Source organism: Triticum aestivum, chromosome 2D (assembly GCF_018294505.1).
Source record: "Triticum aestivum cultivar Chinese Spring chromosome 2D, IWGSC CS RefSeq v2.1, whole genome shotgun sequence".
Lineage (NCBI taxonomy): Eukaryota > Viridiplantae > Streptophyta > Magnoliopsida > Poales > Poaceae > Triticum > Triticum aestivum.
This window is the reverse complement of record NC_057799.1, coordinates 379,057,704-379,083,656: the sequence shown is the minus strand read 5'-3', so window position 1 is coordinate 379,083,656 and position 25,953 is coordinate 379,057,704. Positions and strand designations below refer to the sequence as shown.

The 25,953-nt window shown below is 45.8% G+C and overlaps 1 protein-coding gene across 2 annotated transcripts; it reads right to left on the bottom strand.

Moving 5' to 3' along the window:
* Positions 1–4,199: 4,199 nt before the first annotated feature.
* On the bottom strand, positions 4,200–13,068 carry LOC123053252 (putative pentatricopeptide repeat-containing protein At5g37570). 2 transcript variants are annotated; one of them, XM_044476707.1, is made up of 4 exons: positions 11,662–13,068; positions 5,608–5,746; positions 5,335–5,512; positions 4,200–4,567 (listed from the first exon to the last, which is right to left on the bottom strand). In XM_044476707.1, exon 1 carries the CDS (start codon positions 13,025–13,027, stop codon positions 12,071–12,073), a length of 957 nt encoding a protein of 318 aa, XP_044332642.1. In that variant the 5' UTR covers positions 13,028–13,068; the 3' UTR covers positions 4,200–4,567; positions 5,335–5,512; positions 5,608–5,746; positions 11,662–12,070. The 2 variants fall into 2 exon arrangements, with proteins under 2 accessions (XP_044332642.1, XP_044332641.1); XM_044476706.1 differs by having other exon boundaries at positions 4,200–5,512.
* Positions 13,069–25,953: the final 12,885 nt, after the last annotated feature.

Sequence of the window (25,953 nt, the reverse complement as noted above, 5' to 3'; positions counted from 1 at the left end):
AGGCCGTGGATTAGCCACCTCTCTGCCTGTCAGCCGATGGAGGAGAGAGGAATCCTGGTGTCCCGGCTCCGACTAGTAGATAGATTAGGGTTTTAGTCCTCACAGGGGCGGCGGCGGATGGATGGCGACGCTTCTTCTCCTAGTCACCCTTTGAGGCTCCAATCCTCCTCAAGTCCATCCGCCAGGTTGGATTAGATGGAGCTCTGACGTAGATTCATGTCAGCTCCTTAGGGCGGCGAGGTCGGGGTTTCTCATCATCTATACGCGATGACGAGAATTGGTATCGGGTTCTTCAGATTGATTCAAGGGGTCAATGACTGTGACCACAACTCTAAGGCTCTAGTCCCAGCTGTCATCGACAAGGTCAGGCTGGCTCCAGTATGGTAGCAGTGACAACAGCATGTTGACGACTCGTTCTAGCGGCAGCAGTGGCCGTCCAGTGGTCCAGGGACCTCACTGTAATTTCTATTATATTTGGGGCGCTTCGTAACTCCGCCTATGTTGTCTCAACATAGCCGGTCTCAAGACCAGGCAAAGAAGGAGGGTTGTGATAGGCTTGACGAGCCAACCTCAAAAACTCAACCACTCTTATGGACATGAAACCCAAAAGAACATCGTTGCGGCGTAATCCTCTTAGCAACGCGCCATATCGGAACCCGGGTGTGGTGTCAAATGGGAAAGCGCCGGACCGTCACCCCCTTTGTGGCGTGCCGTACCTTGATCTGAATACTGTGATTAGTGAGCAAGGATCGGGTCGTTACACCCTTAGTGGCGCGCTACATCAGCGCCCGGGTGTCGTGAAAAATGAGCAAGGGTCTTCGCATTTGACTCGACGAGTGTGAAGGCTAAGGAAGCTAGTCGAGCCTAATAGGATCCGCTTAGGTAGCTGGAACATAGGGTCCCTAATAGGTAAGTTGGGAGCCAGTTGATACAATGGTGAGGATAGGTGTTGATATCCTTTGCGTCCAAGAAACCAAATGGAGGGACAAAAGTCGAAGGAGGTGGAGGATACCAGCTTCAAGCTGTGGTACACATGGATAACTACAAACATAAATGAAGGCATCTTGATAAAGAAGAGCCTCAAGTATGGATTGGTAGACATCAAGAGGCAACAGTGGCGAATTATCATGGCCAAGCTGGTAGTTGGGGACTTAGTTCTCAATGTTATCAGCGCATATGCCTCGCTAGTAGGCCACAATGCGAACACCAAGAGAGAGTTTTGGGAAGGCCTGGAAGACATGGTTAGGAATGTACCTATTGGCGAGAAGCTCATATAGGAGGAGACCTCAATGGCAACGTGGGTACATCTAACACAGTTTTTGAGGAGGTACATGGGGGTTTTGGCTATGACCTCAGAATCAAGGAGAAGATTAAGCTTCGCTCTAGCCTATGACATGATCGTAGTTAACACCCTCTTTAAAAAAAGAATCACATCTAGTGAATTTTATTAGTGGTCAACACTCTAGCCAGATTGATTTCATCCTCTCGAGAGGAGAAGACAAGAGTGCTTGCCTAGATTGTAAAGTGATACTTGGAGAGAGTTTTGTCCCTCATAATAAGCTTATGGTGGCTGACTTCCGCTTTCTGATTCAAGCGGGATAAGCGCGCCAATGTCACTATAACGAAGTTCTGGAAGCTCAAGGGGGGGGGCATCTCAGGCTTTCAAGGAGAGAGTCATCAAGGAGGGCCTTCAGAAGGAAGAAGGTGATGCAAACAATATGTGGATGAAGATAGAGGCTTTGCATTCGTATGGTGGCTTTAGAGGACTTTGGAGTGACCAAGGAAAATAGAAGCAAAGCTAAAGATACCTAGTGTTGGATGATGTGGTGCTAGTCGATGATGGTCACATGGGGGTTAATAGAAAGTTAGAGCTATGGAGACGAACTTTGTAATCAAAACATTTTAGGCTTAGTAGAATGAAAACAGAGTACATAAGGTGCGGTTTAGTACTAATATGCACGAGGAGGAGGTTAGCCTTGATGGGCAGGTGATACCTCAAAAGGACATTTTTTCAATATTTGGGGTCTTGCAGAAGGATGATGATATCGACGAAGATGTGAGCCATCGAATCAAAGTTGGATGATGAAGTGGCGCCAAGCTTGACATTCTCTATGACAAGGGAGTGCCACAAAAGGTAAAAGGCGGGTTCTATAGGATGCCGATTCGACCCGCAATGTTGTACGACACTAAGTGTTGGCTGATTAAAAGGCAACATGTTCAACAGTTAGGTGTAGCGAAGATGCGCATGTTAAGATGGACGTACGGCCACACAAGAAAGGATCAAGCCCTGAATGATGATGTACGTGAGAGAATTGAGGTAGCACCGATTGAAGAGAAGTTTGTCCAACATTGTCCGAGATGGTTTGGGCATATACAACCCAGACCTCTTCAGTTCATAGTTGACGGTTAAAACATGCTAATAATGTCAAGAGAGATTAGAGTAGACCAAATCTAACACGAAAGGAGTCCATAAAGAGATATCTGAAGGACTAAAATATCACCAAAGCACTAACCATCGAAAGTTAGCTATCCACGTATCAAAACCATGAATTGATTTCGAGAACTTATGAATTTGCCTGCCCCTAACTTGTTTAGTACTAAAGGCTTAGTTGTCGTTTGTCTTGGGGTGCTTCGTACTTTCATAAGAGTATATCTGAGTCCTTTTTCGTAAAATTAAAATGTTAAACAAAGTAAAGCACTAGATCACTTCAATTTCATTAAAGTTCGGATCCTAGCACAAAAGTGGATCATGTGTCTGATGAACTAATTGTATGAACATCCTCTGTAGGTAAACACCTCAAATTCTAACCCATAAACGAATCCCACTTGTACTTGTTTTCTTATTATAAATGCATTTTATTATACACCGGCACACCGCGGTGCTCTTAGTCAAATAAGCCCGTTATGCTCCCTAACAAAATCAAGTACTAGTAGAGTAGTAGTTTCACCTCCTATCCAAGTGCTGATAGTTTCCACAAGATATCATTCCAGGATTCAGTTCGTGCATGATCATGCTAGCCATGTGCTGCAACTTTGCACGCAGCAACACACACACACGCTCGTGCGCACGCCCACAGAGACATAGTGCTGCAGTGCACACATCCCACTAAGAATCTAACATGGACCAACCAGATAGGCAGAGAATTTAATGGCGTTATTTATATATTTCCCAAATTGTCGTTACTCTTGTAGGCTAGCAGCTAGTACAAATTTCATAAGAGAGATGTTCGAATCAAATCGAGGTTTAATTAAGAGCAAAGTTCACTGACCTGGCATGGCTCTATTGGTGCAGCAGCATATGTAGGCAAAGTATATGTCAACGCCTAAGTCGACATGGTAACAAGCTTGTCTGCCATAACCGGAGCCTAACAGATCCCTGCACCCAAAAATATAAGGATCGTGCACCACCTATGGTAGAGTTGCTCCAACAGCAACAGGGTAGGTGATTGGATGAGGCCTATATACCTAGGTGAGCACATGTAAACAATAACATAACCTTAGAGGGCAGGTATCGTGTATCTATGAATGTACTATAATCAGAAAGGACTCAAGATCACGACTTGCCAATGATCCCACTACATCGTCATAGACAGATCTTTCATAAATCTGGCTATACTTGATTATGAAGAATTGGAGATGCAGGCACGATCAATGGTACACTGCAACATAGTGCCATGCTCTTAACAACCAACCGACAATGTATTTTCTAACAGACAGGTCTCAAAAACCATAATGCAAATTCATGCTCTGACTAGTAGTCAGTAAATGCGTATAATAATCATCAGAGAAGGTACACATTTCCTAGCTGGTTTAGCTCCATCTCATTTTATAAGCAATTATCTCCCCAGACATTATCCACTGATTTACCGACTTACATATCTATCTCAGAAATTATAGTCCTACAGTAGTCAATTATGCTAGGTAGTACTCCCTCCGTCCGGAAATACTTGTCATCAAAATGGATGAAAATACTTGTCATCAAAATGGATGAAAATGGATGTATCAAGAACTAAAATACATCTAGATACACCCATTTCAATGACAAGTATTTCCAGACGGAGGGAGTACTGTATTAGACAACTAGTATCAACTCCAACATTTCTCAACCATCTGGTGCTGGACCACAAAACCATGTGTAGGAACTTCATATGCAGATTCAATGGCCAGAGGGCCTACAAAAGGTGATCCGTTTCATTCCATGCAGGAAAAAGTCACTTTTTTAAGACTAGGGTGAGGAGCACAAAATTAATAGGTGCCAGACATGTTTCTAACACTACTGCTTCTACAACCAGCTACAGTAAGATTTCCAAATGCAAGCATCCGAAAGCACATTTCATCTAGCTCAAAGTAAACATCAATTGAGATGTGGGAAACTGCTTGAAATTCGAGTTTAGTGACCAAAGCATGGCTTCTGGATTCTGTCAAGTGATAAGATACAATTAAGCTCTCCAGGTGTATACAGTACAATTCTGTGAGCCTGACATCAACTTAACTAACAGTTGTCCCTTTTAAAGTCTCAAGTCTCAAGCCACTAATGCAAACACAGTTCCAAAACCCTCCTTTAGACCTGAAACGTGCAAACATTGGTATCTGTGTCACTTCTGTCTGATAACATTATGAGAAAGGGGAGTGCAGGTGTGGCAGAAATGTTGAAACATGACTGAACCCCGCTGTGACTACAGGACCTTGCAGGTTCAACCCTGAACATGGCAATATATCACTCAGTTGTTTACTTTAGCAACTACTCCCTCTGTAAAGAAATATAAGAGCGTTTAGATCACTAAACGCTCTTATATTTCTTTACGGAGGGAGTACTTGTTTGGCACCTATGGTTTGGCACTTTGCTATCAGCCATGAATGTAGTAATGGACCTAAACATGGACACGCATAACAAATTATATTAGATTAAAATTCAAAAACTGTGATAACGAAACTTGAATTTGACCATCCTATATTGGCATATTGCTACTTAATTTCATCTTATCAATTAAATGTATGAATGGTATCCTCTTACAACTTGTTCAAATTACCCATAGCTACAATAGCCGCAATGTACTGCAATACCATTTAAATATTTATCAACACATCTAACTACGCCTTGGTAAGACCTATATTCAGAAGTACAACATGGCAGCTCATGCGAGCATTATGAATAATTGGAACAACAGATGCATATTACTCCCTCTGTAAAGAAATATAAGAGTGTTTAGATCACTAGAGTTACTAGAGTAGTGATCTAAACGCTCTTATATTTCTTTACGGAGGGAGTACCAAATTCATGCACATTAATCAAGAGAAGAAAAGCTTTTGTGTGTAGGTCACCCATGCGCATACCGATCAGTTTAAAAGCATGTGTCACATGCTATCTAAGCAAAAAACAACTGGACGTGTGCCTTGTCCTCTACATAACTCTCAAAGGTGATGCTTGAAAGTACTTCCATATCAAATATCTACACTTCTTATCTTGATAAGGGCCAATATTGTGAAATAGTACCCATGTCCTCCAGAGTACCTGCAAATAACACACACAGAAAACAATTTATCTAGGTGCAATGTTTACCTAGAAGTCTAACTGGATTACTGAACTCCGCAGTCAGCACTTGGCACCTTAAGGAAATATAGTTGAGGCACTGATCCTCAAAAGCTTTAGTCCACAAAACTTGTGAAGAGATCCCCATTTGACAGATGCTGGGAACACTGAAGACTGAGCCCAAAGGAGGGATAGTAACAAGGTTCACGAGATTCCCTATGCAACAAAAGAAAAAACATGAGCATTTCTTCGCTTTTTTGCAAGCGGGGGGGGGGGGGGGGGGGGGGGGGGGGGACATTCTTTTACTTGATGAACTATCTAGAAAAAGATAATCCATAGAGAAGTAAAACGTAGCTTGAACAACAATATAGCATTTAGCACAGTGCATCCCAATACAATTCAGTATGGACACCTAGATGGAACTAAAAAGGATCTCTTCCCCAATAAACTAGGCATCCATTTCATGCAAAGACATTAGGGCCCCCATATAGAAGCAGATCTAAGAGAATTCTCTTAGCAAAGTATCAACGAAAGTTACCACGAGTTTACACAAAGTCCCATTGGAAGGTCACACAAGAAAACACCACCGTAGCTCTAAACCGCCTAAACCTCGCCATCTAAATCTTCCAAACCAAGTTGGTTTCACAAGTGGTTTTCACTTTTCACTGATGGGGCGCTTACACATCATCTGCACAACCATTTTCTGTTCCCATCTCTTTGTCTCTATCCCCATCCCTGTCCTTAGCACCTACCATGGCAAGCATGCTGGTGCGAGGCCCCGGAGGTGACGCCTGCACAACCGGCAGCATTGACCCATCTACATTGTCGCCCTCGCCTCTGCTGAGTGATCCTAAGCCATGCGGTTGACACCTCATCATTCTTCACCGCCGCGCCGAGGAAGCTGCAGGCCAAAAGTTTGCAATTGTATGCCTCTTGCAGGAGAACACCTCAGCTTTCCACATTGTAAAACTCACCATGAAGTAGACCCCATTCCTTGGTCTCTCCCAGTGGCTCGATGTGGTGTTTTGGGTCATGGCGACAACACAGCAGAATGAGGAGCAGATGGCCGCAAAAAACACAATGGGTAAATCCATATACTTCAGGTGCAGCAAAGGTACGGCACAGTTCTTGTTGTGGGAGTTGGCTGGTCGGTGCTTGGTTTGAGAATAACTTGGACCTCCTCCTTGACAAGCACTGATATGCAGACCTTTTCATCTTCTCTTTTCCTTTTTGCTGATTTTTTAGAGCATCTCCAGCCGCGCCCCCAACAGGCCCCCCCAGGCCACTTTTTCGGCGCCGGCGCCAAAAAAACGCCCCAGTCGCGCCCCCAGGACGCCGAAAAGCGCCGGTTCGGCCCGTTTTTGGGCCCGGCGGTCGCAGGCCGAACCCGGCGCACTGGGGGGCGATCGGGGGCTCCGGCGCAAGGGAAAAGCGCGGCTGGCCCACACCGTCAGGTGAAAAGTCAAGTTTTTCTTCCCCGACTCGCCTCCCACCCCCCGCGCCCTCGGCCGCCACTAGCTGTATCCCGGCGCCGCCCTTCACCACTAGATAGCCAATCCCCGCCGGAAAAATAGCAGAGGTTCGCTGAGGCAGCCCCTCCAACAGCAGCTGGGCGTTTCCGGCCGCCGTTTCCGGCCGCGGAGGGGCAGTTTAGCGGCGGGTACACGCCCACCGGGCGCAAGGTGTTCGGCGATTTGCCTGCCTCGGCGATGGACTCGGATGACGAGGAAGCGCTCGCCGCGCTGCTGGAGGAGGAAGCCGAGGCCGACGTCCAGGAAGAAGAGCATCTCATGGTGCTCGCCGCCCTCGCCCAGCTGCTGGCGAGCAATGAAAAGCCGCGGCGAGGTGGCTCGGCGCCGGGGCGGGTGAAAGCAAAGAACCGGCATCGTCTCGAAGGCTACTGCATGCTCTACTCCGACTACTTCGCCGATGCTCCACTTCACGGCGACAAAACATTTCGGCGCCGTTATCGGATGAGCCGAAAGCTCTTCCTCAGGATTGTGAATTCCATCCGGGAGTTCGACAACTACTTCAAGTGCAAGATGGATTGCACCGGCAAACTTGGATTCACCTCGATCCAGAAGTGCACGACAGCGATGAGGATGCTTGCATACGGAGCTCCCGGTGATTCACTCAACGACTATGGGCGCATGGCCGAGTCCACCAGCATAGAGTGTTTCTACAAGTTCTGTCGGGCAGTGGTGGCAGTGTTTGGACCGCAATACTTGAGAACACCCAATGCGGAAGACACTGCTCGGATCCTAGCACAGAATGCAGCAAGAGGATTTCCTGGGATGCTTGGAAGCATCGACTGCATGCATTGGAAATGGAAGAATTGCCCATTTGCTTGGCAGGGGATGTACAAAGGCGCCAAAGGCGGTTGCAGTGTGGTACTTGAGGCGGTGGCCACATAGGACCTCTGGATTTGGCACTCCTTTGGTATGCCAGGAACTCACAATGACATCAACGTGCTGCAGTGCTCCCGTCTTTGCCAAGCTTGTTGAAGGTCATTCTCCTCCGGTGAACTTCGAGGTCAATGGGCAGCACTACAACAAGGGGTACTACCTAGCTGATGGCATCTATCCGAGATGGTCTACATTTGTGAAGACTATCTCAAACGTTGTGCCAGGAGGCAAGAAGTCCCACTTTGCCAAGGTGCAGGAGGCTTGCCGGAAGGATGTCGAGCGGGCATTTGGTGTGCTCCAATCCCGATTTGCTGTTGTCCGGTACCCTGCTCAGACCTGGTCGAAAGATCAAATGTGGGAGATCATGACTTGCTGTGTCATCTTGCACAACATGATCATCGAGAGCGAGCGAGAAGACCCAGTGTTTGACACTGAACCATACTACAGGCAGGGTCCTCTAGCCGAAGTTGATCACCAGCTACCGGCAACCTGGACTGCCTACCTCAGTATGCGTCAGGAGATCCGAGACCCACAGGTGCATCATCAGCTGCAGCAGGATCTGGTGGAGCACCTATGGAGGCTCAAGGGCGACGCCGGGCGCGACGTGTGATGAAATATGAGTTTTTATTTGTTGAACTATATAATTTGTATTGAACTATTTGTTGTTGTACTATTTTGTTGAACTATTTGATTTTCTGTGATGAACTATGTGATAAAAAAATATTTATGTTGATAATTCAACGCCGAGCCACGGCGAACGACGCCGAATATGGGCCTATTCTCGCCCATATGGGGCCTTTATTCGCCGAAAGTGGGCCGAAAAGTGGGCCGATATCGGCGCCTGGGGGCGACGGCTGGACGCAAAACCGCCCCCAGCGCCGATTGTATCGCCGGCTCGCCCCAGGGGGCGATTTTTATGCGTCCGGGGGGGGGGGGGGGGGACAACGGCTAGAGATGCTCTTAGATAATGTATGATGATGCGGCATGCAGCTCACCCAAACATCAGTGAAAACAACTTTGGGATCAGTCGAAGGGGTAAAGTGAATGGGTTTTGATATTTAAAGGATGATCTGGGAGCTGGAGCCTGGAGTTAATAGAAAAGACTCAGGCAAAGCTAAGAGTTAAAAGATAGACAATCCATACATGTACATTTATGGGAAAAGGGAACCTTTCATGTTTCTGTTATGACCGGCATATTAGGGGCTTAGCCCAGTTAGTTGTGGCCCAGTTTATCTTATCGTTATTAGGCGCTTAGCCCAATTATCTTATTAGGAGGATTATATAAACTCGTGTAAGGATCCGTTTTGGGATTAAGCAAGAAGCAATCTTATTTGCTCGGCTTCCTTAGGAAGCCGGGAGACCTAACCCTAGCCGCCGCCCCTGCTCTCTCTCTCTCTCTCTCTCTCTCGCGCGCGCGCGCAACGAGGGCGCCCCGGCGCCGGCGACCACGCCTTCCTCCACGCCATCCCTTCTTCCACCCCTACAACCTGAGACCACGCCCTGGTAGAGATCCGGTTCCTACCAATTTGGTATCAGATATCTTCGGTGCGATCATGTCCTCGCCGCCGCCCACCCCGACCCTCCCGCTGCCGACCGCGACGGCCGCCCCGATGGCCACCACGGTCAGTGCCCCGCTCTTGCCGGTGCCGGTTACCTCCGCCGCGCCCGTCCCCGTCGTCTTCACCCCGGAGGAGATGACGGCTGCCATCCGGGATCTCACCCAGGCGGTCACGGGCATCTACACGTTCCTCGCGAGATCCTATGGGCCGCAGCCGCCTGTGCCCTTCGCCACCGCCCCGCTGCCGCAGCAGCCGCCATCCTCGACGACCCCCGTCGCCGCCGCCATGCAGCAGCTGCCGTGGCAGCCGCCACCCGCGACGAACCCCGGCGCCTCCACCATGCAGCAGGGGCAACAGCTGCAGCCACCGCCACCGGCGACCGCGGCCCTGGGCATCCCAACGACGGGCCCGGGGGTGCCCATCCACCAGGTCCGGTTTCCCCCGTCACCGTCTCCGTTACCGGCCTGGCTCGCTGGGTCCCTTGAGCCGGTCTACACGACGGCCTCGGTCGGGCCGCACGTGCTGCCCCCGCCGGTGACGCACCCGGCCATGCAGTTTGGCGGGTCCTCGGGCTCCGCCGAGCCTTTCGCCAGCGTCGACGGGCCCCTGTTCCAAGGCGGCACCCTGATGCCCGCCTACTCGGCCCCGTCATCCTCGCTGCTCCGTGCTGACGAGGCGCACCCGCCTGTCGTCCACGTCCAGACGCTGCTGAGATTCTCCAAGCTAGAGTTCGCGACCTACGACGGCACCGTCGACCCCCTGAATTGGCTCAACCAATGCGACCAATTTTCCAGGGGACAGCGCACGCTCGCGTCCGACCGCACCTGGATCGCCTCGTATCATCTTCGAGGAGCCGCGCAGACGTGGTACTACGCCCTCGAACAGGACGAGGGCGGCATGCCACCATGGGAGCGCTTCCGCGATTTGTGCCTCTTGCGCTTCGGTCCGCCTATACGCGGGAGCCATCTGGCGGAGCTTGGGCGTCTTTCGTTCCTCACCTCGGTGCAAGACTTCGCCGACCGCTTCCAGGCACTGCGTGCCACGCCCCCGGCGTTTCGGCTCGTCAGCGGGCTGAGCTCTTCGGCGGCGGCCTACCGGACCACATCCGCGTGGACGTGGAGATGCGCGGGCCACATGACCTCCAGACGGCCATGTATTACGCCCACGCGTTCGAGCGTCGCACGGTGGCCATCCGGCGGGCGCCACCGCCCCGGGCCGCTGGGCCGCCACCCTGGCTGGAAGTTCCCGCGCAGGGTCGGTCTGCCCAGGCTTCCGCGGCGCCCTCGCCGTCGCTGCGGCACGCCCGCTCTGCCGGCTCACCCCGGCCAAGCAACTCGTGCGTCGCCGCCAAGGGTTGTGCTTCAACTGTGACGAGCCCTACGTACCGGGCCACGTTTGCCCACGACTCTTCTACCTGGAGGCTGCAGACTACATTGAGGAGGACCCCGCCGCCGCCGGGCTCGGCGACCAGCCCGCCCCAGTTGACGCGAAGGTGTTTGGCGACCGTTGATCTTCCCCGCCTTCCAACTCGAGGACGAGCTGTTTGTGCAGGCGGGGAGAGATGTTATGACCGGCATATTAGGGGCTTAGCCCAGTTAGTTGTGGCCCAGTTTATCTTATCGTTATTAGGGGCTTAGCCCAGTTATCTTATTAGGAGGATTATATAATTTCGTGTAAGGACCCGTTTTGGGATTAAGCAAGAAGCAATCTTATTTGCTCGGCTTCCTTAGGGAGCCGGGAGACCTAACCCTAGCCACCGCCCCTGCTCTCTCTCTCTCTCGCGCGCGCGCGCGCAACGACGGCGCCCCAGCACCGGCGACCACGCCATCCCTCCTTCCACCCCTACAACCTGAGACCACGCCCTGGTAGGAATCCGGTTCCTACCAGTTTCTAAATATCACGGAAAAACGTATGCAGGTACATTGTGCAAAAGTACGCGCATAAGAAACAAAAGTGAAATATATGCCCATTTTTCACGAGTTCATTATACCTGAAATGTTCTGTTTTTGTGCAACAAGGTTGGATGATTTCAGTTCAACAGAGATTATAGCTTTCGTCAACATTGCAATCACAGCTATAGCGGCACTACCTTGTATGCTAAAAGCGAACAAACTGAATAGGCAGTAAAGAAAGATTAAGGAATGACTCAGTGAGAAAGAGCACTCACATGGCATCATCTCATCGGCAATGGCAGCAGTAGATGAAATCTCACCAGAAATCACATTATCCTCTGGTTCTTAACACGAGGTAATGTCAGCATATAACTAGAAGCACTATGCAGAAGTGAACAGTTCACCTCAGACGGCTTGATGACTCTTATTAACCCAACACAGGTTGTAAACTAACATGTTTTCTATGTCAAAAAGCAGCAACCTTCTACCATAAACATCCAAACTTGGGTGCAAATCATTGGTTTCTGATGATTTCGTAATCATCATGAGTTGACAATGCAAAGCACACATATTGTCTTTTTTCCACATTCAGCAGAAGTCTACTACTCTACTCAACATTCCAATAAGGTCAGCAAAGCTCAGGCAAGATAAATAGTAAATACATCAATAGTCTCAACAAATGCCTTACTGTAGAACAACGGTTCGGCCTGCTATTTTTGTTAACCCTTTTCCAGTCATTTCAGCTCTAACTTCAGAAACATCAGCCCATCTGTCAATGTTAGCATAAATGTTTGACAGGGTAACATAATTTCCAGCATTATCTGGTTCAATTTCAAAAAGCTTCTTTGCTGCAACTTTTCCAAGCTCAATATCACCTAGGAGTATGCATCCGCGCAACAATGCACCCCATGCTCCCGGATGAGGTTTTCCTGGCATTGACTTAATAAGCTCATATGCATCTCTCACCATCCCAGAACGCCCGAGAAGACTGACAAGGCAAGCATAGTGATCGCCAGATGGCATAATCAAGTACTCATTCTTCATCATAGCAAAGTACTTTTTCCCTTCTTCTACTAGGCCAGCATGATTGCAAGCTGTCAAAACAACTGTGAAAACAGCATTATCTGGGGAGAGGCCCTCCAAGAGCATCCTAGAGAAAAGCTCAACAGCCTTGTTAGCTGAACCATGGAGGCAATGGCCTTGCATCATCGAACAGTATGAGAACACATCTCGAACTGGCATGGACTCAAATAAAACAGCAGCCCTCTCCATGTTCCCACACTTTGCATTCATGTTTATGAGACCTGCCAACACATGGGCATTGTTCATATCTATGGAATAAGTCGCGATGTAACCTTCAATCCATTTTGCCAACATGATGTTACCCAGTTGAGAGCACACTGTCATCAGAGCAACAATAACAAGCTCGTCTGGGCATATGTCTTTCTCACGGAACTCATTAAAAATCCTTAAAGCCTCTCCAGGATAACCATTCTGCGCATAGCCTGATATCATTGCTGACCATGAGAACACATCCCGGTCATGTAACTTATCGAACAACATTTTGGCAACTTGCATCTTTCCTGCGTTTGCATACCCACCGATCAATGATGTGTGCACTGCAGCAGTTCTTTGGGGCATTTCTTCGAACAGCCTCCTTGCATTCTCCAAGTCCCCGCACTTCACATACCCATCAACCATTGCGTTCCAATGAACCACGTTCCTGTGTGGCATTCCGTCAAAAAGCTCCCGGGCAGACACGATGTCACCACAGTCAACGTAGACCATGATAATGGCAGTCCAGGAAACCTCACTGGGAATGACCATTGAGTCGAAAAGCATCCGGGATGCGCCAGCAGAGCTGCAGCTTCCGTAGAACTGGATGAGCGCTGTGCGGACGAAGAGGTCGGCATCCAGGCCGAGGCGTATGGCTGCAGCATGCAAAGCGGAGCCAGTGGGTTTGCAGGGTACGCGGGAGCACGCGCGGAGGAGGGAAGGGAAAGAGAATGCGTCGGGGCAGGCGGTGCGGCGGACGATATTGAACTGCGCAAGCGCAGCGTGGAGCGGGGAATGGCGAGAGTGTGAGGCGAGGACGGCGTTGCGGAGGCTGAGCGGGACGGCGTGGGAAGGGAGAGCCGAGAGGAAGGAGTCGGCGACGGAGGGGGAGGCGAGCGAGTCGCAGGCCGCGGTGAAGCGCGCGAGGAGGGCGTGGTGGTTGTGGAGGCCAAGGCGAACGATGCGGGCGTGGAGCTGGGCGAGGCAGCGAGGAGTACGGCAGCGGCCGAGGAGGGTCGCGACCGGAGGGGATGGGCGGGCGGCGGCGGGGGTCATGCGGCTGCGGCGGCGAGTGGAGAAGCCGGTAATGGCATTTGGAGCTGCGTTTGGGGCCTGGGTGTGCCTTTCGGCTCGCAGCCTGGGCTCGCCTACAGCGTTGTGGTAAATGGACAGGCCCAACAAAAGTATAGCTGCTTTGTTCGCTTCCTTTAGATCACTCGTTTGTTTCAATTTTTTTATTTTTGATACGTTCATTTATGATTTATATTCCTAAATATATAATATATAAAATATTTATATTTATATTCCTAAAAGGACCCGATAACGCCCGAACATTCTTTTTTTACCATGGCAAATTAAAAGTTTTCGATGAAAAATTTAGTGAAGCAGGGATGGCAAGTTTAGTTGGTAGGCATGGCAAATCCGTGCTTGGTGTATTTTTTCCAGGAAATTGGCATGTGTGTCAACTAAACTCGCCATCCTTGCATCATTAAAATTGTCATAAAAAATGTTTGATTTGCCATGATAAAAAAGAATGTTCGGCATTTATCATTTTCGTAAAAAATGTTTATGCAGTGTTAAAATGATATCCGTACAACTTTTAGAAAATGTTGATGGCATTCAGAAAAAATACATTAAAAATCGCGCATTTCGAAATATGCTTGTCACATTTAAAAATACAATGTAAACAAATGTTCTCATAATTCAAAAAAGTGTTTCTTACAATTAAATAAAATGTAGGTGACATTTCAAAATGTAAAACATAACTGAAAAGAAATATGGTCATGACATTTTTAGAAAATGTTTATACAATGTAAAAAAATGTTCACATAATTTAAAGAAAATATTTTGTGTCATTCTGAAAAATGTTTCAACGTGTATTTGAACTTTTTAAACATTAATTCAGAAACATTTAATTGAAAAAATGTTAATATTGTGTTCAAACATGTTAAATATATATAAATATAAATTACACGTATGCAAAAATGTACGATGTGTGTGAGAAAATAGACATCAAAACATATATTTGAAAAAAATGTTAACCATGTATTTGGAAAACGTTAAACATGTATAAACAATGTTTATGATATATACGGAAAATGTAAAATGTGAATGAAAAATAAAAAATGTGTTAGAAAAACAAAAAAAAACAATGGCAAATACAACAGCCTCGTGTTGGGCTGGCCCATAAAGTGATTTATTATATGGACAGTCATGTTGTTGTCAGTCACGAAAAGGAAAGTATAACTGCTTCCATGGTGTTCCACAAAGAAAAAATTGCTTCCATGGTGCACTTTGCTTCAACGCACATAGTAGTGTGATCAACAATACATGCTTAGAAGAACGCAAAAATGGTTTTCGAAAATTACTCACTAGTTTTATAAGTCTATGGCAAAAAAAATCGTGATATTTCTTTTAAAAAATTTCATCTAATTTAAAAGGTGTTCATTATACTTTAAAACTGACATGTAATTTGAAAAAAAAATCATATGTTCTAATACATGTTGAACTTTTCTTCACTATGGGCCTACCATTTTTTAATACGATAAACATTTTTCAAACACATGATGGACGTTTTCTAAATACATGGCAAGCATTTTCTGATACACGGTACTTTTTAAAAATACAAGAGGAATAAATAATAAGAAACAAGAAGAAGAAAAAGGAAACAACGATAGAAAAAATAAAAATAATAAGAGGAAAATAGAAAAAAGGGAGAGAAAAGGTCACATGAAAGAAATGTGCATGCATCAGTTGAAAATGATCCTGTGTTTATGAACGAAAATGCTTATATCTTTTGAATATGAAAGAAATGAAAACACACACAAAAGAAACAAAGGAACAAAAAAGACAACAAAAAAGAAACAAACATAGGGAAATGGAAAAATAAAGAAACATGAAAATGGATAAAGAAATAAAACAGATTGAACAGAAAAAACAGAAAATAGAAAACCAGACAAAAAACTTGGCTACCAAACAGCAAATAAAAAAACAAATAAGAACAAACGAGTTTACTCTAAGACCGTTCCGTCCATTAAGTGGTATTGTGTTGGCCCACTTCACAAACAAATATAGGTGGGGTGATGCTTTATCTCACGATAGGTGAGATATAACATTCCTAATAGGAGAGACAAGCTATCTAGGAAGATCATCGATTAGCTAGAAGTGTCATTCCTCTCCCAAAAGGGAGGCATGTCTCATGTACGCCCACGAGATGACGTTGGCAACCCTTTCCTGATTCTACGAAGAGTTGGTTTCCCCTAAAAGATCTCAACCCTCACAAAACAAACCAACCACGGTTTTATGCAGAAAAGATCAAAACAAAAAAAACTCCACCACGGTTGAGCGAAGTGAGCCATGGCCTGATTGTCTGCAATTAAGATGGGCGTCTCCTCACCTCGCTTTAATCATATGCATACACTTTTCGGTGGTAAGGCATGTGTTTGGTGGCTAGGTGATGCCATCCACCAATAACTCATGGTTTAAATTAGCACATCACTATATCAAGTTTCGGCCAATGTATAATGTTGATATGTTTTATTAATTGCTCACAAACAATGCCTCTAAGGGTAATTTGGGGTGAATATACGCATGCAATGGTGGAGCTTGGCGTAGACCAACAAGTTTTGTCAATGTATAATGTTGATATATGCTAGGAACCTTTGCCAGTAACTGCTTTTCAAGGATGAGGGCCCATGTGTGTCGTCCAAGTCGCATGTCATCATATCAGGGCTTGGGGTTAAGTGAACTACATCGCAAAGTTTAGGAAATCGATTTAACCATTTTAAATGGACTCGCTAGCAAATTGAAGGACTCTCCATGCATTGTTCATGGATTAATAATTGCCCTATTATACTTTCTTGTATCGGTTGTAGGGGTGTTTGATTAGGCATTACTTTAGCTTTGTGATTTTGGATTCTAGACCACAAATAAACCCATTTATGTGTTAAAAGCCAAAGTTGAGCGTAACCAAATTCCCCCAAGAGTCGTGGCCTTCAAACATACAATGTTTCCCACTTAAACTTCTTAATTAAAATTTTGGGTCCGCTAAGTCATTTTTGTGGTTTCATGTATGCGAGTGATCCGTGAGCAGATTTCATTTACTTATTACATTTCAAGTGACTGATTCTGACTCTATAGGTGGTGGAGACCATGAATGTACATTTTGGGTGTGTAGTTATGGTTCAAATTTGTACTTATTGTATCCAGTTGCAAACTGCAGTGTCATCAAGATTGTGCGGCAGTGCAAGAGAAATGGGTCTCTTGACTCTCTTTTTTAACAAACACACAAAGTTATTAAAATGAAATAACAATTACATCATTTACGGGAAGGGTACAATTTCATTCAGAGGTTCCTCAAACCAATCAAAAATCAAAGAAAATCTAGCCAACCTAGTAAGCTCATGAGCAACTTTATTTTCTTCTCTATTATAGTGTTCAAACATAGAGATAGGAATACCGCGAGGAAAATGGTAACAATTGTCAAAAACGGTCTTCGCCGCAGCCGCGGAGTGTCCTCCATTCTTCATAGTGTCTGTGACCTCCTGATTATGGGAATTAATAATGGGTCGGTTGCATCCCACCCTTTGCACAAGGGAAATATTGAACCTGAGCACCAAAGCTTCAGCCGTCGGGATATCCGCACACCAGATATTTTATTTATAATCCCTCAAGACCGCCCCAACCGTACCCCTAAGCAAGTCTTGATATAAAAAACATCGACATTAAGTTTAACAAAACCCACATGGGGCGGATCCAATCCTCTCTTTTAAGGGTAGAATTTGGAGAGGAAGCGAAACATAGTTTGTCATTAGAGCGTGAATCCCCATAGTAATATTATAAGCATATGAAACTTTGTCTTCATGAACCAATTTACGCTTTACCCACCGCAAATACCAGGCGGGAATGGCGATCATCTCACGGGCATTCTGAAGACCCATAAGAGATGTGACGCCCCCGATTCAATCGTACACTAATCATACACGGAAACGTGTACGATCAAGATCAGCGACTCACGGGAAGATATCACAACACAACTCTAAAAAAATAAGTCATACAAGCATCATAATACAAGCCAGGGGCCTCGAGGGCTCGAATACAAGTGCTCGATCATAGACAAGTCAGCGGAAACAACAATATCTGAGTACAGACATAAGTTAAACAAGTTTGCCTTAAGAAGGCTAGCACAAACTGGGATACAGATCGAAAGAGGCGCGGGCCTCCTGCCTGGGATCCTCCTAAACTACTCCTGGTCGTCGGCGGCCTGAACGTAGTAGTAAGCACCCTCGATGTAGTAGGGGTTGTCGTCGACGGTGGCGTCTGGCTCCTGGGCTCCAACATCTGCTTGCGACGTCCGAGAAGAAAGGAAAGGGGGAAAAGGGGGAGCAAAGCAACCGTGAGTACTCATCCAAAGTACTCGCAAGCAAGGATCTACACTACATATGCATGGGTATATGTGTAAAGGGGCAATATCGGTGGACTGAACTGCAGAATGCCAGAATAAGAGGGGGATAGCTAGTCCTGTCGAAGACTACGCTTCTGGCAGCCTCCATCTTGCAGCATGTAGAAGAGAGTAGATGGTAAGTTCACCAAGTAGCATCGCATAGCATAATCCTACCCGGCGATCCTACCCTCGTCGCCCTGTGTGAGAGCGATCACCGGGTTATATCTGGCACTTGGAAGGGTGTGTTTTATTAAGTATCCGGTTCTAGTTGTCATAAGGTCAAGGTACAACTCTGGATCGCCTGTTACCGTGGACACGGCTATTTGAATAGATCAACTTCCCTGCAGGGGTGCACCACATTACCTGACGCGCTCGATCCCTCTGGCCGGGCACACTTTCCTGGGTCATGTCCGGCCTCGGGAGATCAACACGTCGCATCCCCACCTAGGCTCAACAGAGAGGTCAGCACGCCGGTCTAAATCCTAAGCGCGCAGGGGTCTGGGCCCATCGCCCATTGCACACCTGCACATTGCGTACGCGGCCGGAAGCAGACCTAGCCCCCTTAATACAAGCGCAGGCTTACGGTCCAATCCGGCGCGCGTCGCTCAGTCGCTGACGTCAAAAGAGCTTCGGCTGATACCACGACGCCGGTTGCCCATATCTTATCCCACGTGGCGGTTAGTGCGTATAAGGTCAACGACCCAACTCAGATCAAATACCAAGATCTCGTTAAGCGTGTTATTATGAAGTAACCGCGGACGCCGACCAGGGCCAGGCCCACCTCTCTCCTAGGTGGTCTCAACCTGTCATGTCGCTCCGCCACAAAGATCCACACAGAGGGTCGTCGGGACAAATGTCCTTTCAGCCCCCAATCCGTGAATCACTCGCGGGTACTCTATGAGCCGACCCGACTTTAGTCACCACAAGTATCATACATTATGTATATAAGTATATACCCGTGATCACCTCCCGAGTGATCACGGCCCAATAGTATAGCATGGCAGACGGACAAGAATGTAGGGCCACTGATGGAATACTAGCATCCTATACTAAGCATTTAGAATTGCAGGTAAAGGTAACAACAGTAGTAGCAAAGACAGGCTATGCAGCAGAATAGGATTAACCGAAAGCAGTAACATGGTACACTACTCTAATGCAAGCAATAGAGAGAAGGAATAGGCGATATCTGGTGATCAAGGGGGAGGGCTTGCCTGGTTGCTCTGGCAAGAAGGAGGGGTCGTCAACACCGTAGTCGAACTGGGGGTCGCCGGCAGTCTCGGGGTCTACCAGAAAGAAGTAACGGAAGGGGAACAAAATAAATAACAGAGCAATCAAACCATCACAAAGCGTAACATGGCAATACGCGGTGCTAGAGGTGACCTAACACAGTAGTAGGTGATACCGGTGAAGTGGGGAAGACATCCGGGAAAGTATTCCCGGTGTTTCACGTTTTCGGACAGATGAACCGAAGGGGGAAAGTTGCGTGTTTACTATGCTAGGGATCTGTGGCGGATGAACGGGCTACGTATCCGTATTCGTCTCGTCGTTCTGAGCAACTTTCATGTAGAAAACATTTTCATCTGAGCTACGGTTTATTTTCTATGATTTTTCAAAGCTTTATGCATTTTTTGAAATTTATTTAATTATTTAAACCAAACATTATCCAGAATAGTGAAAGGTGATGACAGCATGACATCACCATGACGTCAACAGGTCAGACCCAGCTGACCAGAGTCAAACCTGGCCTGTGGGTCCAGTGGGACCCACCTGTCATTGAGTCAGAGGTGAAATAGGGTTTGTTTTAAACTAATTAGGATTAGTTAAGTGTGGGCCCCATTAGTCAGTGACAGATCAGTGTGTTAATTAACTAATTAGGTTAATTAATCATGGTTAATTAATTAATATATTATTATTTTGTTTTTTATATATGTTTTTTTAACGTTCTGGGGCGGGGCCCCCTTGTCATAGGCCCCAAGGGCCAAACGGGCGCTGGGTGGTTACGGTCGTAGGGGCTCGCGGGCGCCCCACCCGTGCGGAAGCCGCGCGGGCATGGCTGGGTGCCGGCGCCGAGCGCCGGAGGCGGCCGCGGGCATGGCGGCCAGGGTCAGCAGCGGAAGGGGGGGCGGTGGCGTCGGCGAGGCAACGGCAGGGGCGACACAGGGGTAGCGGCAGCAGCAAGGGAGGCAGTGCAGCGGCGGGAGCCGCGTTGGGAGGTCGGGGCGCAACGGGCGCGGTCCGACGCGGACCGGCGGAGGTGGAGGTGGCCTGGAAGAGGCCGGAGAAGGCGGCGCGGGCGCGGGGTGCGCGAGGGGACCATGGGCGCGGCGATTGGAGGAGCACGAGGCCGTAGGAGCAGGTGCGGCGGCCGGAGCAGCGTCGTGCGGAGGGCGCGGCCGGCAGCGGCGCTTGGCGCGGGCGAGCAGCGCCGCAGGTGAGCGGGGCGGGGGCGCACAGGCCGGCGCGTGAGGCGGGTTGCGGGACAGATCGCGAGCGGAGGCGCTGGAGGCACGGGCTGCGGGCGCGAGGTGGTTGATACGTCTCCAACGTATCTATAATTTTGTATTGTTCCATGCTATTATATATTCTGTTTTGGATGTTTAATGGGCTTTATTATACACTTTTATATTATTTTTGGGACTAACCTATTAACCCAAGGCCCAGTGCAAATTGCTGTTTTTTTTTTGCCTATTTCAGTGTTTCGCAGAAAAGGAATATCAAACGGAGTCCAAACGGAATGAAACCTTCGGAACAAACGTGATCCAGAGGACTTGGAGTGGACGTCAAGAAATGAACGAGGAGGCCACGAGGAAGGGGGGCGCGCCTACCCCCCGGGCGCGCCCTCCAACCTCGTGGGCCCCTCGTGGCTTCACCGACCTACTTCTTCCTCCTATATATACCTACGTACCCCGAAACCATCCAGGAGCACCACGAAACCCTATTTCCACCGCCGCAACCTTCAGTACCCATGAGATCCCATCTTGGGGCCTTTTCCGGCGCTCCGCCGGAGGGGGAATCGATCACGGAGGGCTTCTACATCAACACCATAGCCTCTCCGATGGTGTGTGAGTAGTTTACCACAGACCTTCGGGTCCATAGTTATTAGCTAGATGGCTTCTTCTCTCTCTTTGGATCTCAATAAAAAGTTCTAATCGATCTTCTTGGAGATCTATTCGATGTAACTCTTTTTGCGGTGTGTTTGTCGAGATCCGATGAATTGTGGGTTTATGATCAAGATTATCTATGAACAATATTTGAATCTTCTCTGAATTCTTTTATGTATGATTGGTTATCTTTGCAAGTCTCTTCGAATTATCAGTTTGGTTTGGCCTACTAGATTGATCTTTCTTGCAATGGGAGAAGTGCTTAGCTTTGGGTTCAATCTTGCGTTGCTCGATCCCAGTGACAGAAAGGGAAATGACACGTATTGTATTATTGCCATCGAGGATAAAAAGATGGGATTTATATCATATCGCTTGAGTTTATCCCTCTACATCATGTCATCTTACCTAATGTGTTACTCTGTTCTTATGAACTTAATACTCTAGATGCATGTTGGATAGCGGTTGATGTGTGGAGTAATAGTAGTAGATGCAGGCAGGAGTCGGTCTACTTGTCACGGATGTGATGCCTATATACATGATCATGCCTAGATATTCTCATAATTATGCACTTTTCTATCAATTTCTCGACAGTAATTTGTTCACCCACCGTAATACTTATGCTATCTTGAGAGAAGCCACTAGTGAAACCTATGGCCCCCGGGTCAATTTTCCATCATATAGGTTTCCAATCTATTTTTACTTTGCAATCTTTACTTTCAATCTTTATCATAAAAATACCAAAAATATTATCTTATCATCTCTATCAGATCTCACTTTTGCAAGTGGCCGTGAAGGGATTGACAACCCCTTTATCGCATTGGTTGCAAGGTTCTTATTTGTTTGTGTAGGTACGAGGGACTTGCGTGTGGCCTCCTACTGGATTGATACCTTGGTTCTCAAAAACTGAGGGAAATACTTACGCTACTTTGCTGCATCACCCTTTCCTCTTCAAGGGAAAACCAACGCATGCTCAAGAGGTAGCAAGAAGGATTTCTGGCGCCGTTGCCGGGGAGGTGTGCACCAAGTCAAGTCAAGATTTGATCTCCCGACAACGAGGCATTTCTGGCGCCGTTGCCGGGGAGTCTACGCACAAGTCAAGACATACCAAGTACCCATCACAAACTCTTATCCCTCGCATTACATTATTTGCCATTTGCCTCTTGTTTTCCTCTCCCCCACTTCACCCTTGCCGTTTTATTCACCCTTCTTCTATTCGTCCTTTCGTTTGCTTTGATGACTTACTTGGCTCGTTTGCTCATTTGGTTGGAATATTTGTTTATTTATTGCTAAACAGAGAACCTAAGATCTATGGATCCTCATCCTCTTGCTAATCTTTTTAAGAGATCCAATTATGATGAACCAATTGCTAGTGAGTTTTGTGCACTAGATTATCTTTAGAAGGTTTTGCTTGAAATCCGTGAATCTGAAAATTGTGATGAAGTGCTTTATGAAGTGATTCACGATAGATCTTTGAATAAAAAGCATGATTGCAATAATGTTATTATAAATTCTATTAATGTCAATTTTGCTAATGATATGCAAAACCCTAAGCTTGGGGATGCTAAGTTTGCTATGTCTACTACTTGTTGCAATGATCATGATTGGGGTGATTCTTCTTATGATCTAGAAACTTTATTTAAGCCCCATGATGAATATGATATTGATAATAATGTTTGCAATAGTATTGAAAGTGGGTTGGGAAGAGTGTCAACTTTAGATCCCACATATTTGGATAATGTTCAGTCTTATGAAGTTTTTTGATAAAAGTGGGTTTGGAGAGGTCATGACTTTAGTTTATGTTCTTCCCACTATTTTGGAAGAGTGTCAACTTTGCATGCATGTGCATAATCTATATAATATGTTACGTGATATCTATATTGTTTAATTTGAATATGATCTTACATGTAATTATTATGAGAGAGGAAAATATGGTTGTAGAAGTTTTCATGTTACTAAATTACCTCTCTTCATGTTGAGATTGCTATCGTCACTTTCTTCTTCCTTGCATATGCTAGTTTTTTCTTGCCTTGCAAATTTGTTTGCTTATAATATGCCTATGCATAGGAAGTATGTTATACTTAGATGTGTTTGTCACGTGTTTTATGATGCTCTCTTTGCGCTTCAATTCTTATCTTTCATGTGAGCATCATTAAAATTATCAATGCTAGCTAAAAGGCTTTAAAGAAAAGCGCTTGTTGGGAGGCAACCCAATATTTTTACTTGCTGTTATTTAATAAATAATCCAACTAGCTTCTTTTTAGATGTGTTTTTATGTTTTAATTAGTGTTTGTGCCAAGTAGAACCTTTGGGAAGACTTGGGTGAAGTCTTTTTGATCTTGCTGTAAAAAACAGAAACTTTAGAGCTCATGAGATTAGCTACAACTTTTTACTGGGGAGTGCTATTTAGTTGATTATTTTTGCAGATTATTAATAGATAAATTCCTCACGTCCAGCAATTTATTTTAGAATTTTTGGAGTTCCATAAGTATGCGTTTGATACAGATTACTACAGATTGTTCTGTTTTTGACAGATTCTGTTTTTCGTGTGTTGTTTGCTTATTTTGATGAATCTATGGCTAGTAGTGGAGTTTATGAACCATAGAGAAGTTGGAATAAATTAGGTTTAACACCAATATAAATAAATAATGATTTAATTACAGTACCTTGAAGTGGTGTTTTGTTTTCTTTTGCTAACGGAGCTCTCGAGATTTTCTGTTAAGTTTTGTGTTGTGAAGTTTTCAAGTTTTGGGTAAGGATTTGATGGATTATGGAACAAGGAGTGGCAAGAGCCTAATCTTGGGGATGCCCAAGGCACCCCAAGGTAAAATCCAAGGACAACCAAAAATTCTAAGCTTGGGGATGCCCCGGAAGGCATCCCCTCTTTTGTCTTCGTCCATCGGTAACTTTACTTGGAGCTATATTTTTATTCACCACATGATATGTGTTTCGCTTGGAGCGTCTTGTAAGATTTGAGTCTTTGCTTTTTAGTTCACCACAATCATCCTTGCTGTACATACCTTTTGGGATAGACACACATTAATCGGAATTTATTAGAATACTCTATGTGCTTCACTTATATCTTTTGAGCTAAACAATTTTGCTCTAGTACTTCACTTATATCTTTCAGAGCACGGTGGTGGTTTTATTTTATAGAAATTATTGATCTCTCATGCTTCACTTATATTATTTTGAGAGTCCTTTAGAACAGCATGGTAATTTGCTTTGGTTATAAAATTAGTCCTAATATGATAGGCATCCAAGATGGATATAATAAAAACTTCCATTTAAGTGCATTGAATACTAGGAGAAGTTTGATACTTGATGATTGTTTTGAGATATGGAGATAGTGATATTAAAGTTGTGCTAGTTGAGTAGTTGTGAATTTGAGAAATACTTGTGTTGAAGTTTGCAAGTCCCGTAGCATGCACGAATGGTAAACGTTGTGTGACAAATTTGAAACATGAGGTGTTCTTTGATTGTCATCCTTATGAGTGGCGGTCGGGGACGAGCGATGGTCTTTTCCTACCAATCTATCCCCCTAGGAGCATGCGCGTAATGCTTGGTTTTGATGACTCGTAGATTTTTGCAATAAGTATGTGAGTTCTTTATGACTAATGTTGAGTCCATGGATTATACGCACTCTCAACCTTCCATCATTGCTAGCCTCTTTGGTACCGTGCATTGCCCTTTCTCACCTTCAGAGTTGGTGCAAACTTCAACGGTGCATCCAAACCCCGTGATACGATATGCTCTATCACACATAAACCTCCTTATATCTTCCTCAAAACAGCCACCATACCTACCTATTATGGCATTTCCATAGCCATTCCGAGATATATTGCCATGCAACTTTCCACCGTTCCGTTTTTTTATGACACGTTTCATCATTGTCATGCCTTGCATGATCATGTAGTTGACATCGTATTTGTGGCAAAGCCACCATGCATATTATTTCATACATGTCACTCTTGATTCATTGCCCATCCCGGTACACCGCCGGAGGCATTCATATAGAGTCATATTTTGTTCTAAGTATCGAGTTGTAATCATTGAGTTGTAATTAAATAGAAGTGTGATGATCATCATTAATAGAGTATTGTCCCAAAAAAGGCCCAAAAATAAAAAATAAGGGAAATAAAAAGGGACAATGCTACTATCCTTTTTCCACACTTGTGCTTCAAAGTAGCACCATGATCTTTATGATAGAGAGTCTCTTGTTTTGTCACTTTCATGTACTAGTGGGAATTTTTCATTATAGATCTTGGCTTGTATATTTCAACAATGGGCTTCCTCAAAATGCCCTAGGTCTTCGTGAGCAAGCAAGTTGGATGCACACCACTTAGTTTATTTTGTTGAGCTTTCATACATTTATAGCTCTAGTGCATCCGTTGCATGACAATCCCTACTCCTTGCATTGACATCAATTGATGGGCATCTCCCTAGCCCGTTGATTAGCCGTGTCAATGTGAGACTTTCTCCTTTTTTGTCTTCTCCACACAACCCCCATCATTATATTCTATTTCACCCATAGTGCTATATCCATGGCTCACGCTCATGTATTGCGTGAAAGTTGAAAAAAGTTTGAGAATACTAAAGTATGAAACAATTGTTTGGCTTGTCATCGGGGTTGTGCAAGATGAGAGAATTCTTGTGTGACGAAAATGAAGCATGTCCAAACTATATGATTTTGTAGGGATGAGCTTTCTTTGGCTATGTTATTTTGAGAAGACATAATTGCTTGGTTAGTA